The 13,292-nt window shown below is 41.5% G+C and overlaps 1 protein-coding gene across 2 annotated transcripts in view; it reads left to right on the top strand.

Moving 5' to 3' along the window:
* The window catches only part of UFSP2 (UFM1 specific peptidase 2), a 38,526-nt gene that overhangs the window by 13,670 nt on the left and 11,564 nt on the right, over nucleotides 1-13,292 (top strand). For both annotated transcript variants that reach the window (XM_074951264.1, XM_074951265.1), the window contains exons 8-10: nucleotides 1,316-1,480; nucleotides 3,246-3,370; nucleotides 5,954-6,030. In XM_074951264.1, the coding sequence (XP_074807365.1) occupies nucleotides 1,316-1,480; nucleotides 3,246-3,370; nucleotides 5,954-6,030 (367 nt within the window). The remainder of the gene's footprint in view (nucleotides 1-1,315; nucleotides 1,481-3,245; nucleotides 3,371-5,953; nucleotides 6,031-13,292) is intronic.

Raw genomic sequence — 13,292 nt, 5'->3', positions numbered from 1 at the left:
AGCGAACAGAATGTTGGGAATCATCAAGAAAGGGATAGATAATAAGACAGAAAATATCATATTGCCACTATATAAATCCATGGTACTGCCACACCTTGAATACTGCGTACAGATGTGGTTGCCCCATCTCAAAAAAGATATATTGGAATTGGAAAAGGTTCAGAAAAGGGCAACAAAAATTATTAGGGGGATAGAACGGCTTCCGTATGAGGAGAGATTAATAAGACTGGGATTTTTCAGCTTGGAAAAGAGGCGACTAAGGGGGGATATGATAGAGGTCTATAAAATCATGAGTGGTATAGAAAAAGTAAATAAGGAAGTATTATTTACTCCTTCTCATAATACAAGAACAAGGGGTCACCAAATGAAATTAATAGATAGCAGGTTTAAAACAAACACAAAAAAGTATTTTTTCATGCAACGCACTGTCAACCTCTGGAACTCATTGCCGGTGTTGTGAAGGCCAATACTGTAATGGGGGTTCAAAGGGAGCTAGATAGATTCATGGAAGATAGGTCCATCAGTGGCTATTAGGATGGGCAGGAATGGTGTCCCTAGCCTCTGTTTGCCAGAAGCTGGGATTGGGTGACGGGGCATGAATCTCTTGATGATAACCTGTTTGTTCATTCCCTTTGGGGCACCTGCCATTAGCCACTGTCAGAGGACAGGATACTGGTCTTGATGGACCTTTGGTCTGACCCAGTATGGCCGTTCTTATGTTCTGACGACAGTGATCTGATAGCCATTCCTCTGCATGGGGCTACACATTCGAGCAAGTGATCTAATTGGCTTAATATCTAGATGTTACTGTGACCTGTTAATTTAATTCACAGTGATTCAATCAACACTGCATTTGGCACCCATACTGTAGCTAGATCCTGATCCTAACTGTTTGTACCACCACTTCACTGGCCTCTAGGATTTGCTGTTTGAATTCATCCCCTAACATGAGACATCAATATGCCAGGTAAAACATTCTGACTGTGTCCCTGAATTTACAGAAAATTGCTTACAAGTCCAGTGACAAGATATCACTGATTCAGTTTAAAAAGCTGACAACTGAATTATAAAAATGCACTTTAAGAATTTCTCCCTTGTTCTTTAAAAAAACCAAACAAACCAAAACCTTCAAGTTATGTCTTGGCTATGGGGAAGCAAGAAGTCTCACAGCTATTTCTCTCATGAATCGTAATCAATCATTTGAAAACTAACAAACCGCAAGTGTCAAAATCAAATAATAAATATTCAGCTTCTGAGACAACAGCTCCTGAAATAGAGATGGTTTTTTTTTTTTGTCTTTTCCTTTTCTGCTCAGGTGTATTTGGTACATGGTGTATATAGTTATCATCATTATATGCAGGATCGAATAGATGATAATGGCTGGGGATGTGCGTACCGGTCTCTGCAGACTATCTGTTCATGGTTCAAGCATCAGGGTTACACAGAGAAATCTATACCTACACACAAGGAGATTCAACAGGTACAGGACAAAGAAACAGACTGCATTTCATGTGTATTTACTGTATTCTTCTTGAAAAATCAATTAATGCTATAGAACTAATTAAAAGTACTATTCCATTGATTTTAACGTGCTCTGTGGAATAAACTCTTTTTTTTAAAAAAAAAATCTAATTTAATGCGTTCATAGTTACTATTCACATTTATCTGTAAGACTTCTGAAGTATCACTTCTAGAACATTTTGTTGTAATGGATTCTGTTTCCAGTTATGTAGATTAAATGACTGATGTTAAAATAGTTTCCCCTTTCTTCAAAAGAGTTTCATGAAATAAGATTTTTATTATAAGTTCTTTTCGTTGGTAGTCTCTTGGAATCTCAAATCATAACACAGACAAAATACACACTCACAATGTTTACCAAATGTGAGAGATTTGGGGGCCCACTCCAATTCCAAGCTGGATCAGGTCCCAGATTAATAAGGACTGATTTATTCCTTTCTTATTTGGCAGATGTTGTGTGTGCATGAGCGTGAGGGTATTTTTCTCTTTGGAATGTTCCAGAAATTAACATTCTCTTCTTTGTGAGAGGTGTGCATGTGTGTCTTATATGTTTAGTTATGTTAGTACATTGGAGAAACAATGCATGTTTGGTTAGCGCATTCTGTACATCAGCAGAAACTCTCAACTTTTATCTTTAGTGTCTTGTGAAAATAGTGTTTGGGGTTATATTTATTTATTTAACAAATTTGACAGCATCGCGATTTTGAAAGTGTTTAGACTGTACAATAATACTTAGCACTTATACTGGGCTTTCGATCTGAATCTTTATCAGATTATAAAAAGTAGACGGTAGCTAAAATGTTGACTGTTAACCCACTTGAGAATGAAATTGATTCAGTTCAGATGGCAGAAATAAAATCAAGACATACATAATTTTCAGTATTTTATGTATAGAAATAGAATTTGAATAAAATCAGACAGTGAATGTAAAATAAAAAATCTGAAGAGTTGTAGATTAAATATACAGTTAAGATTTTAAAATCAAATTGTAATTGGCAATATGCACAAAATTTCTAATATATTATATATCAGAGGAGTAGCTGTGTTAGTCTGGATCTGTAAAAGTGACAAAGAGTCCTTTGGCACCTTATCGACTAACAGACATATTGGAGCATAAGCTTTCGTGGATGAATATCCACTTCGTCAGATGCATGTAGTGGAAATTCCAGAGGCAGGTATAAATATGCAAGCAAGAATCAGGCTAGGGATAACGAGGTTAGTTCAGTCAGGGAGGATGAGGCCCTCTTCTAGTAGTTCAGGTGTGAACACCAAGGAAGGAGAAACTGCAAATACCCTCCAAACAGATATAAGCATGTTGAAGGGAGTTCCAGGAAGTGTGTTAAATGTAAACAAGAAGTTAGATCCAATATATAACTAGTATTTGTGTGAAATATTTGCCGGTAGTGCTATTCTAATTTTTCAAAATTTAATAAAATAGTAGTATTTCTTCAAGCTACATTTAGTGACATTTATTTTCCAGCTGGTGTTTGAGAAAAGAAAATGTTTCCAACATGGACAGAAAAAATGTTACCATTTTTAAACAGGATCTTTTGTTTCATTTAATATTCAATCATACCTGTATTCAGTAAATGTGTGCCTGCTTTTGACAAGTTAGGTTCCAGAAATATTATACTATATGTGAATTAAGTGGATATTATAGGTAGAAACTGTAAAAATGTCCATTACATACTGTTTCCTTTTTTCTTTATGGGATGTGTGTTACAAAGGCACTAGTTGATGTTGGAGACAAACCAGCTGCATTTGTTGGGTCGCGGCAGTGGATTGGCTCTATTGAGGTACAACTTGTATTGAACCAGTTATTAGGAATAACTTCAAAAATACTGTTTGTCAGGTAAGAATGAATATTTGTTAATTTTGTGTCTCCGTGATTAATTCTTTATTGGGGGAAAGTGTTGTGGTGAAGAATGGATCGCTTAAGAGACTATTAGTAGTAATAGGATATTAACCCCAATCCTGCAAGGACCTTCTGCTGGTGGACCCTGCACCCAGCCCCACTGAAGTAAGGCACAGGGGATCTGTCTGTGCAGAGCTCTTTGCAGGATTGGGTCTAGGTTTTGTTTATAAATTGTATAGTCAATTGCTTGACCGTACTTTGGTTCGTTACGAGAGATACTCAAGAGATCAAATAACCAGTGTCAGTCAGGTTTATTAATATGGTACAGGAAAAAGGTTAGATACGATACCAGTCTCTGAAGAGCAGTCCCATGCAGCAATGTTACATTCACCTTAGGCTGAGGGGGTGCTCTCCAAAGCTATGCCCCTAAAGTCATCCTTTTGGACCCTACATGTTTACCAGAGAAGGATACCATATATGTCATTTAGTCAGTCAGCTTTTTGCCTTGTTTGTTCTGGTACCATGGTGTGTCCAATGTCTTCCAGGTTATGATGCAGTCTTATCTTTTTTTGAGAGCATTCCAGGTACTAAGGGGGAGGAAGGCACTTAATGGACTTATGTGGGCAGCTCTTTTCCTGTTTTTACAAAGAAATAATCATCGGTCCTGATACTTTAGAGTTTTCCTGTCTATTCAATCCAAGGCTTATGTCAGCTAATGCAAGCTATTATGGGATACTTAGCATAAGTGTTCAGGATTATAACAAAGGTGCAGGCCAATCTAGGCTATATGGTTGCTATAGTTATACTTAATATGTATAGTTAAATGTTTAAAATATATGTATTGCCGGTGGTTATAATCAGCATAATGAATATGTTTGGTAGCCAGTGTATGTTAGTCAACAGTTCGTAATAACTGCAAATTGGTTAGTGGCATGTGCAAAGGGAGTTGGCAGCCTGAGTTCAATGCCCAGGGTATAGGTGCTCATGCACCAAATGGATTCCACTGCACATGTGCAGAGAAATAAGTGAAGGGAGCTGAAAGCCAGCTATGACTCACAAGGCCTGAGTGGCTCAAGGAGGAATATTGCCGGCATTGAACCTGAGCACTGCCCAGGCTTTGTGAGTTTAAGCCAACTCTAAGCAGAAATCTGAAATAAAAAGGAGGCATGTTGCTAGAGTCTGACCCTGGCAAGGGTTTTTTGTTTTGGGGAAGTATAATCTGAGTTCAGCAGAATATTCAGAAGTCTCTGAAACTATTTTTGAAAAGAAAATAAATACACATGCAAATGCTCACTGGTAAGGGATGGTGATTGGGGTGGAAGAGTAGGTGGGAATCAGGGGAGAGGGGTTTTGGGTTCAGCAAGGAGGGGGCAATTATGGCGATGGGAATAATTGAGGATATGTGGGTAGGAGAGGGTTTGGGGTCAGGTGAGGGGGAGCAGTGGGGGCTACATGGAGCATGAGGGGAGGAGTGGGAGACTGGGAAGGGAGACATGGGACTGTGTGATGTGGCACTTGCAGAGAATTGGGGCAGAGGATCCTGCCAGCCCCACATCCCCTCCCATATGTATGCCCGATCAGGGGCTACCTCTCTTGGCGGAGTCTGAGCCTCTCTCTATCTTTGTGTTTGCCAGGATCTGTGGGGCCCGGAGACCATGGGACTGGTTGATTTTGGGCAAGTCAGTTCCCCGCTCTGTGCCTCAGTTTACCATCTGTAAAATGGGGATAATGATGTAAAGTTCTTTGCATCTACTGGTGAAAAACACTGTATAAAAGCTAGGTCTGTTGATTATTACCAGCCATAGTAGCACATCAACTGCAAACATAGGTGAAAACTATCACTGCCTAAATGAACATTAACTCCTACAAACAAACGTTTCTCTTCCGATTAAAAAATTTAGGAGATTAAATGACAAATACTTCATTAACACAGAGTTATGGTTGCCCAGTTATAGCTTGTGCCCTTCCAAAACGTCAAGTTTAGCAAAACTCAAACTTCTGAAAACCAGGGAATGCAGAGTTAAGGTAAATGTCCAAGCCTTAACTCGGCCCCCCTGGACTCGGCAAGAACCACCAGGCAACCTTAACTCCTTGTTAACAAAGTTTTTTGCCATTAAATAAGAATGTCGATTTCTCTCTTGTTGAGAGAACCCTGGGGCTGTTTAGTTGAGGTTCTTAAATCTTTTTCCATAAACCTCCAGTTTGAAGCCACCATGAAGCTGTTATCATGGTATCTTTCTTTTCACTGAGAGGCACAGCTCCCAATAGGCATCCTTCAGTGACACTGCCTGAATTGGATAGAACTTATCATACTCTTCTCTCTAAATTATATTGGGTGGTTGCACCAGCTTGTGTGAGCACAAATGTTAAGTTTACTCCAGTGTGGTTTTCCTGTATTATAAAACTCCTAGTCCTGTTACAGTGTTATTCAGGGTGGAGGGGGTGTAATAAAATATATTTTTTAAAATTCTCATTATATAGCATAGGAATTACAAATGTGAAATTTGTAAATAGTGAAAGAGATAAATAGGAAATTAAACCTAATAAAGAGGATAATCTAATGTTGTGTTTCTTATACAGCCAGGGTTCTGAGCTAGCTTCTCAGGGAAGAGAACTTGCTAATCATTTCAAGACTGAAGGAACTCCAGTTATGATTGGTAAGCCTTTCACTCTTGAAAAATGCCAATGAATGTTTGTTGGTCACTTCTCTCAAGGTTTATTTTCATATACACTACTTAGTGAGTGTATACAGAGGAAATTCTAGGTATCCAGAACAACTGGAACATAAAAATGGCCATACTGGTCCATTGGTCCATCTAGACCAGTATCCTGTCTTCCAACAGTGATCAGTGCCAGATGCTTCAAAGGGTATGAATAGAACAGGACAGTTATTGCGTGATTCATCTCCTGTCGTCCAGTCCCAGCATCTAGCAGTCAGAGGTTAGGGACACCGAGTGCATGGGACAGCATCCCTAGCCACTGATGGACCTATCCTCCATGAACTTATCTGATTCTTTTTTTTAACCCAATTATACTTTTGGCCTTCACAACATCCCCTGGCAATAAGTTCCAAAGGTTGACTGCACTGTATAAAGAAGTACTTCCTTTTGTTTGTTTTAAACCTGCTGTTCATTAATTTCATCAGGTGACCCCTGGTTCTTGTGTTATATGAAGGGGTAAATAACACTTCCATATGTACAGTAGACCCTCAGAGTTATGAACACCTTGGGAATGGAGGTTGTTCATCACTCTGAAATGTTCATAACTGAACAAAATGTTATGGTTGTTCTTTCAAAAGTTTACAACTGAACATTGACTTAATACAGCTTTGAAATTTTACTATGCAGAAGAAAAATGTTCTTTTAACTATTTTAATTTAAATGAAACAAGCACAAAGACAGTTTCCTTACTTTGTCAATTTTTTTAAAACTTTCCCTTTATTTTTTTAGTAGTTTACGTATAACACAGTATTGAACTGTATTTGCTTTGTTTATTTATTTTTGTCTCTGCTACTGCCTGATTGCATGCTTCTGATTCCAAATGAGATGTGTGACTGACCGATCAGTTTGTAACTGGTGTTCGTCACAATGAGGTTCTACTGTACTTTCTCCGCACTATTCATGATTTTATAGACCTCTATCATATCCCCTCTTAGTCATCTCTTTTCCAAGCTGAAAAGTCCCAGTCTTTTTAATTTCTCCTTATACGGAAGCTGTTCCATACCCTTAATCATTTTTGTTGCCTTTCTCTGTACCTTTTCCATTTCTAATATATGTTTACTAAGATGGGGAGACCAGTATTCAAGGTGTGGTTGTACCCTGGATTTATATAGTGGCATTTGTGACAGGGTCGGGCCGGATGGCTATAGGAGAGTAATAGAAGGCAGATATATTAGCCCCAGGTTAAGTAGGTCCCTTTTCCCTGGGTAAGGTAGCAGAGAAGGTTCCAGAACAATCAGGAACCTTCTGGAGACTACTGTGACAGACAGGCTGATTAGAACACCTGCAGCCGATCAAGAAGCTGCTAGAATCAATTAAGGCAGGCTAATCAGGGCACCTGGGTTTAAAAAGGAGCTTACTTCTGTTTGTGGTGCGCGTGTAAGGAGCTGGGAGCAAGAGGCGCTGGGAGGTGAGAGTGAGAATGCATACTGTTGGAGGACTGAGGAGTACAAGCATTATCAGACACCAGGAGGAAGGTCCTATGGTGAGGATAAAGAAGGTTTTGGGAGGAGGCCATGGGGAAGTAGCCCAGGGAGTTGTAGCTGTCGCACAGCTGTTCCAGGAGGCACTCTAGACAGCTGCATTCCACAGGGCCCTGGGCTGGAACCCGGAGTAGAGGGCGGCCCCGGGTTCCCCCCAAACCTTCCAACTCCTGGTCAGACACAGTAGGAGTTGACCTGGACTGTGGGTTCACAAAAACGGTTAAACTGAGGGCTGCCGTGAAGCTCCAAGGTGAGCAAATCTGCCAGTAAGCGCAAGACCCACCAAGATAGAGGAGGAACTTTGTCACACATTATATTTGTCTTCTTCTCTATCCCTTTCCTATTGGTTCCTAACATTCTGTTAGCTTTTTTGACTGCCACTGCACATTGAGCAGATGTTTTCAGAGAACTACAGTATCCACAATGACCCCAAGATCTCTTTTTAAGTGGTAACCGCTAATTTAGACCCCATCATTCTGTATGTATAGTTGGGATTATGTTTTCCAATATGCATTAGTTTGCATTTATCAGCATTGAATTTCATCTGTGATTTTGTTGCCCTGTCACCCAGTTTTGTGAGATCCTTTTGTAACTCTTCGCAGCCAGCTGTGGACTTAACTGTCTTGATTTATTTTGTATCATCTGCAGACTTTGCTACCTCAGTGTTTACCCCTTTTTCCAGATAATTTATGAATATGTTGAAAAGCACTGCTTCCTGTACAGATCCCTGGAGGACCCCACTATTTACCTCTCTCTGTTCTGAAAACTGACCAATTATTCCTACCCTTTTTGTTTCCTGTCTTTTAACCAGTCACTGATCCATAAGAGGACCTTCCCTCTTATTCCATGACTGCTTACTTTGCTTAAGAGCCTTTGGTGAGGGACTTTGTCAAAGGCTTTTTGAAAGTCCAAGAACAGTATATTCACTGGATCACCCTTGTCCACATGCTTGCTGACATCCTCAAAGAATTCTAATAGATTGGTGAGGCATGATTTTCCTTTACAAAAGCCCTGTTGACTCTTATCCAACAAATCATGTTCATCTGTGTGTCTGAGAATTCTTTTCTTTACTATAGTTTCAACCAGTTTGGCTGGTATTGAAGTTAGGCTTACAGGCCTGTAGTTGCCAGGATTGCCTCTGGAGCCTTTTTTAAAAATTGGCAACACATTAGCTATCCTCCAGTCATCTGGTAAATAAGCTGTTTTATGTGATAGGTTACGTGCCACAGTTAGTAGTTCTGCTATTTCATATTTGAGTTTTTTCAGAACTCTTGGGTGAGTACCATCTTGTTCTGGTGACTTATTACCATTTAATTTATCAATTTGTTCTGAAACCTCTATCGACACCTCAATCTGGCACTGTTCCTCAATTTGTCACCTAAAAAGAATGCCTCAGGTGTGGGAATCTCCCTCACAGTCTCTGCAGCGAGGGAGATTGCAAGATTAACCAAGTTCAGATACACACCTTAGTATTGTCTTTTATCTGCTCTAAGGTGAAGGACCATAAAAAGCTGATTTGGCTGGTATCTTTTCATGGTGATCTAGGTCCCCAAACTTAGTATAGCGCAGGCTGGCTGAGGTCAGTCTGAATGATGTTCTCTAAATTCAAGAGACTAACAAATAGGTTTTGAAGTTTGCATTCCAGGGTTGGTGAGCCAGCTACTCTGATTTTACAAAATAGTCTGCTCCCCGCACTAGCAACACTATTAGAGAATTATTTTGTATTACTCAGCAGTAACTCCCTTGAGCATTAAAGAGCAACATTTTTATTGGCTTTAATTCCATAGCAAAAATTTCTTTCCTAAAACCAGATGAAATATTTTAATAATTTAAAATGTTGGTAACACAGGTAAGGAAATTTGGGTTTTAAGAACATTTGAATTTTTACTGATACTGTCCTGAAGGGGAATGGTGCTTTGAAAAAGTAGAGAAAAACATTTTTTAAAAATCAGCCTTAATATAAATATCTTATTTTCATTTTAATCATATTCCCCGTCCTAACATATTTATGGACAAGGATTTATAATGTCATCCAGATCTGTCTGAACTCTGGGTAATATTGACCACCCCATCATAAGGTAGAGGTAGAAAAAATTATAACAAAATTTATTTCTTCAACTCCCTAGAAGAGGGTCATTTCTGGCTGACAGATAAAGTTGCCTGTTTCTTAGCAGGCAGAAACTTCTTTATATGCTTTTTAACTATTCTTTTTGCTTTGATTTTTGGCATTTACCTTCTTCTCACCCTTTCTGACCTGACAGAATATGGCAGTGCTTTGTCATTAAGAAGTTCCTTTGGTATTTTAATCTTTCTTTCCCTGCTCCATCTAGAACTGTCCATAAGTGCTACCCACTAATCAGCAGCAAGTAGAAATTGCTCTGTAAATTTACAATCTTCAGTCTTGGGTCTCTGTGTTTTTCTTCAGAAGCTTCAGTGTAAGAGCTTTTCACAAGGACCCCAGCCTCAGGAATCTCAGATACGTTCAATGCATGTGACCCATTGTAATCTGCATCTCCCAGCCCATATCAGTTCATTTGTCTTGTGAAAACTAATATCCCATCTGCCTACATTTTCCTTTGATTCTCGTGTGGCTTTACCAGTCCTGGCGTGAGCCCTTCTGAGGGAACCTAATTTCTGCTTGTAAAACCCCTGCCACCATTATGAATTCTTCTCTGGGGGGTTAGTTTTACTGTGCTGAATTCCAGAAATCCCAAGGAATTTCCATCTGGATGTGCAGTGTGCTTGGCATTGTTAGTGGAAGCACCAAAGGCCCCGCCTGCCTTAACTGCAGGCTTTCAAGGACCCTAAATAAAACAATTTTTGAAAGTTCGGTCATTTCCCCTCCCCCATACTGATATCCCCACCCTTTCTTGTGGGTCTTCTCCCCTTTTATACTCCCTTTTGTGGAGTTTCTGTGGCCCCACAACACTGAACCATCAGAGCTGTATTCTATGGAAGTGGACTATCAGGTTCCTCTCAAGGTAACCAGTTGCTGAAGAGATGATTACATGTGGAGCTGAGGCCAACTCAGCAAGAGGTCCCCTCCCATTGTTGCAGGTTGGAGTAAGAAAAGCCAGAAACCATTCTTCCTGCACCTAATCTTCATTGAGCTAGTGAGTGGGAAACAGCAGACATCCTGGCTCAGAAATTCAGCTCCTTCCCAAGTCCTCAGAGAACCTATGGAAAAAGTGATGGTTAGATGGGTTCTGAAACTTATTACCTCCTCTAAACTACATCTGTCTAGTGATTTTCATCCTGTATGGAGATACTAAGAAAAAAAGCTCATGAGTTCCAAAGCTTCTGTGGCAAGATTGTTGAGAGAATTAATTAAGGAAAGCTACCAAGCTAAAAGTGGTGCCTCTCCACCAGGTGTCTTGGACCATTCTGGCAGTGTGCTGGATCGTGTACCTTTGACCAGATAGGGAGGTACCTCCCCATTGAGATTACGCAAGGCCACCTAAACATCCTTTCTTGCTATTATAGGGAGACCTTGAGGCATTTACTGTGGCGGTTCAATGACAAGACGGAACACAGCTTTTAGCAAGCAAGCGAGCTGGTCTGCTAACAGGCTTCTGCCTGTCAGCTTTCCACCTTCCCCTTTATTCTTTCTCTCCCCCCGCGCATTACATTCTCCAACAGATAAAAGGAATACACTGGCTTTGTTTAACATTCTTATTTACCAATTTCTATCTACCGCATTCCTTGCTCTCGGGCCTTGAGCCCAGTCCTGGGAGGCTTCCCACGGTTCATGTCATCTGGGCGGGATTCCAAGGTTCATGCCCTTGAGAGGAGCTGTGTGTGCACAGCTCCTATACAACACTCCGGGTGTGCCCTGAATGTTGCCAAGCGCATGACCCTTGTATGAATCCTACATCCCCTCCTTTTTTGTTTATTTGTGCTCGGCCATCTCATGATAGCCATCAGTTTGCTTTTGCAAGCCAATTAACTCCCGGACAGACAAGGTCATAACTCGTGGAGCCTGCCAGGGCGGGTCTCGACAAAGCCTTAACAAAAAGGAAATACATTGCACACAGCAACAGCAGAAAATAAGCTTAAAAAGGTAAAGTGTAATTGGCCGGGCCCCAATTAGCCATGCTAGAGTACTGGGAAGAGAGGTTCGCGTAAGCAGCGAGCATCATCTCATTCCCAATTTCCTCAGGGTGATGACATACTGGAATAAGGCACGTACCTAACAATTCTTCAGCTGCTACAAAATCAGATAAACAAAAGTGGGTAACATTTGCTATTGAAGCCAATCTTTCCCATAGGTTATATGTCATTCGGGCTCGTAACGGAGGAAGTGCTCCTGAGCCAACCCCTACAGGAAATAGCAGGCACAAAAGGCAAACAATCAGTACAGAATTAGCAGTGATTTGGGCGAGAATGGCCACAAACAGAGTCTCAGGAGTCTCTGGCTGTTGGTTTGCTGCCAGTCTTTGTTGAGCCGTGGCGACCAATACTTTCACTGCTCCCCATGTCACGGGCTGGCTTGGGACGCTACATCTCCTCCGTCTCCGTCCCGCCATTGTCGACCTGGGAGGCACCGCGTTCTCCTCCAGGGTCAGCTGAAACTCCGGTATGGGGTTCGACAGCCCCTGGTGCCACGCCATGCTGTTTCAGTGCCGGTCGCACACACCAGGCCGGAACCCACAACGGTCCTGCAGGGAGAGACACAGCAGCATATCCCCGACCCCAAGTAATTAAAGGTACTGGGCCCAACCATTGCGGATCAGGCAGCTGACGGTAATAGACACGCGGTCTTTCCAGTACCTCAGATTTGTGAAAATGCCGATCCGTGGGGGTCTGCTGATCTGCGTTCAGCGTTAAATTATTTAAAGTAAACAAAAGGATATGCATTTGTTGCTGAATGTCTCCTAAGGTTCGGAGACGCAGCTCCCCTTGTTTTAATTTTTTGTCGAGCAAGGTTTTTAGCGTGCGATTTGCACGTTCAACAATAGCTTGGCCTGTGGAATTATAAGGGATCCCGTGTTTGAGACGGACGTCCCATTGGGCACAAAAGGTGGAGAGGGCTGTGGAGCAATAGGCTGGGGCATTATCCGTTTTTATCTGGCTCGGGCGACCCATAACAGCAAAACAGGCTAGCAAGTGGTGAATAACTTTGGGAGTGGCTTCCCCACGCTGTGGGGTCGCCCAGAGGAATCCCGAATAGGTATCAATGGAAACACGTAAAAACTAATGGGGCGGAATTTTGGCACGTGAGCGACATCCATTTGCCACAGCTGATTCGCTGCGGTACCTCTAGGGTTAACAGCATAAGAAAAGGTAGGGGCAGCAGCGGCACAGTGGGGGCAGGAACGAACAATAGAACGTGCATGATCAGTAGGAATGTAAAACTGTCGGGCCAAAACAGAGGCAGACTGATGAAAAAAGGAATGGCTTTCGATGGGGCCAGAAAAAAGGGAATTTACCTGACCACGTAACGCGCGATCGGTGCGCGCATTGCCTTCAGTAAATAGCCCAGGCAGAGGGGTATGACTGCGAATATGAGCAACAAAATAAGGGAAATTACGAGTGGTGAGGAAATACTGTAAGGACAAAAACAGGCGAAGAAGGTCCGCATCGACCTGAGGGGTAATGAGGGCAAGGGGTAAATGATCAATTACCTGATAAACATAATGCGTGTCCACGATCAAATTAAAGGGACAATCAGCAAAAAGTTGAAAGGCCAAAATAACAGCAGCCAGTTCTGAGCGCTGC

Source organism: Natator depressus, chromosome 4 (assembly GCF_965152275.1).
Source record: "Natator depressus isolate rNatDep1 chromosome 4, rNatDep2.hap1, whole genome shotgun sequence".
Taxonomy (NCBI): Eukaryota; Metazoa; Chordata; order Testudines; family Cheloniidae; genus Natator; species Natator depressus.
Note: the sequence above shows the minus strand (reverse complement) of the source record. Positions and strands in the feature narration are given on the sequence as shown.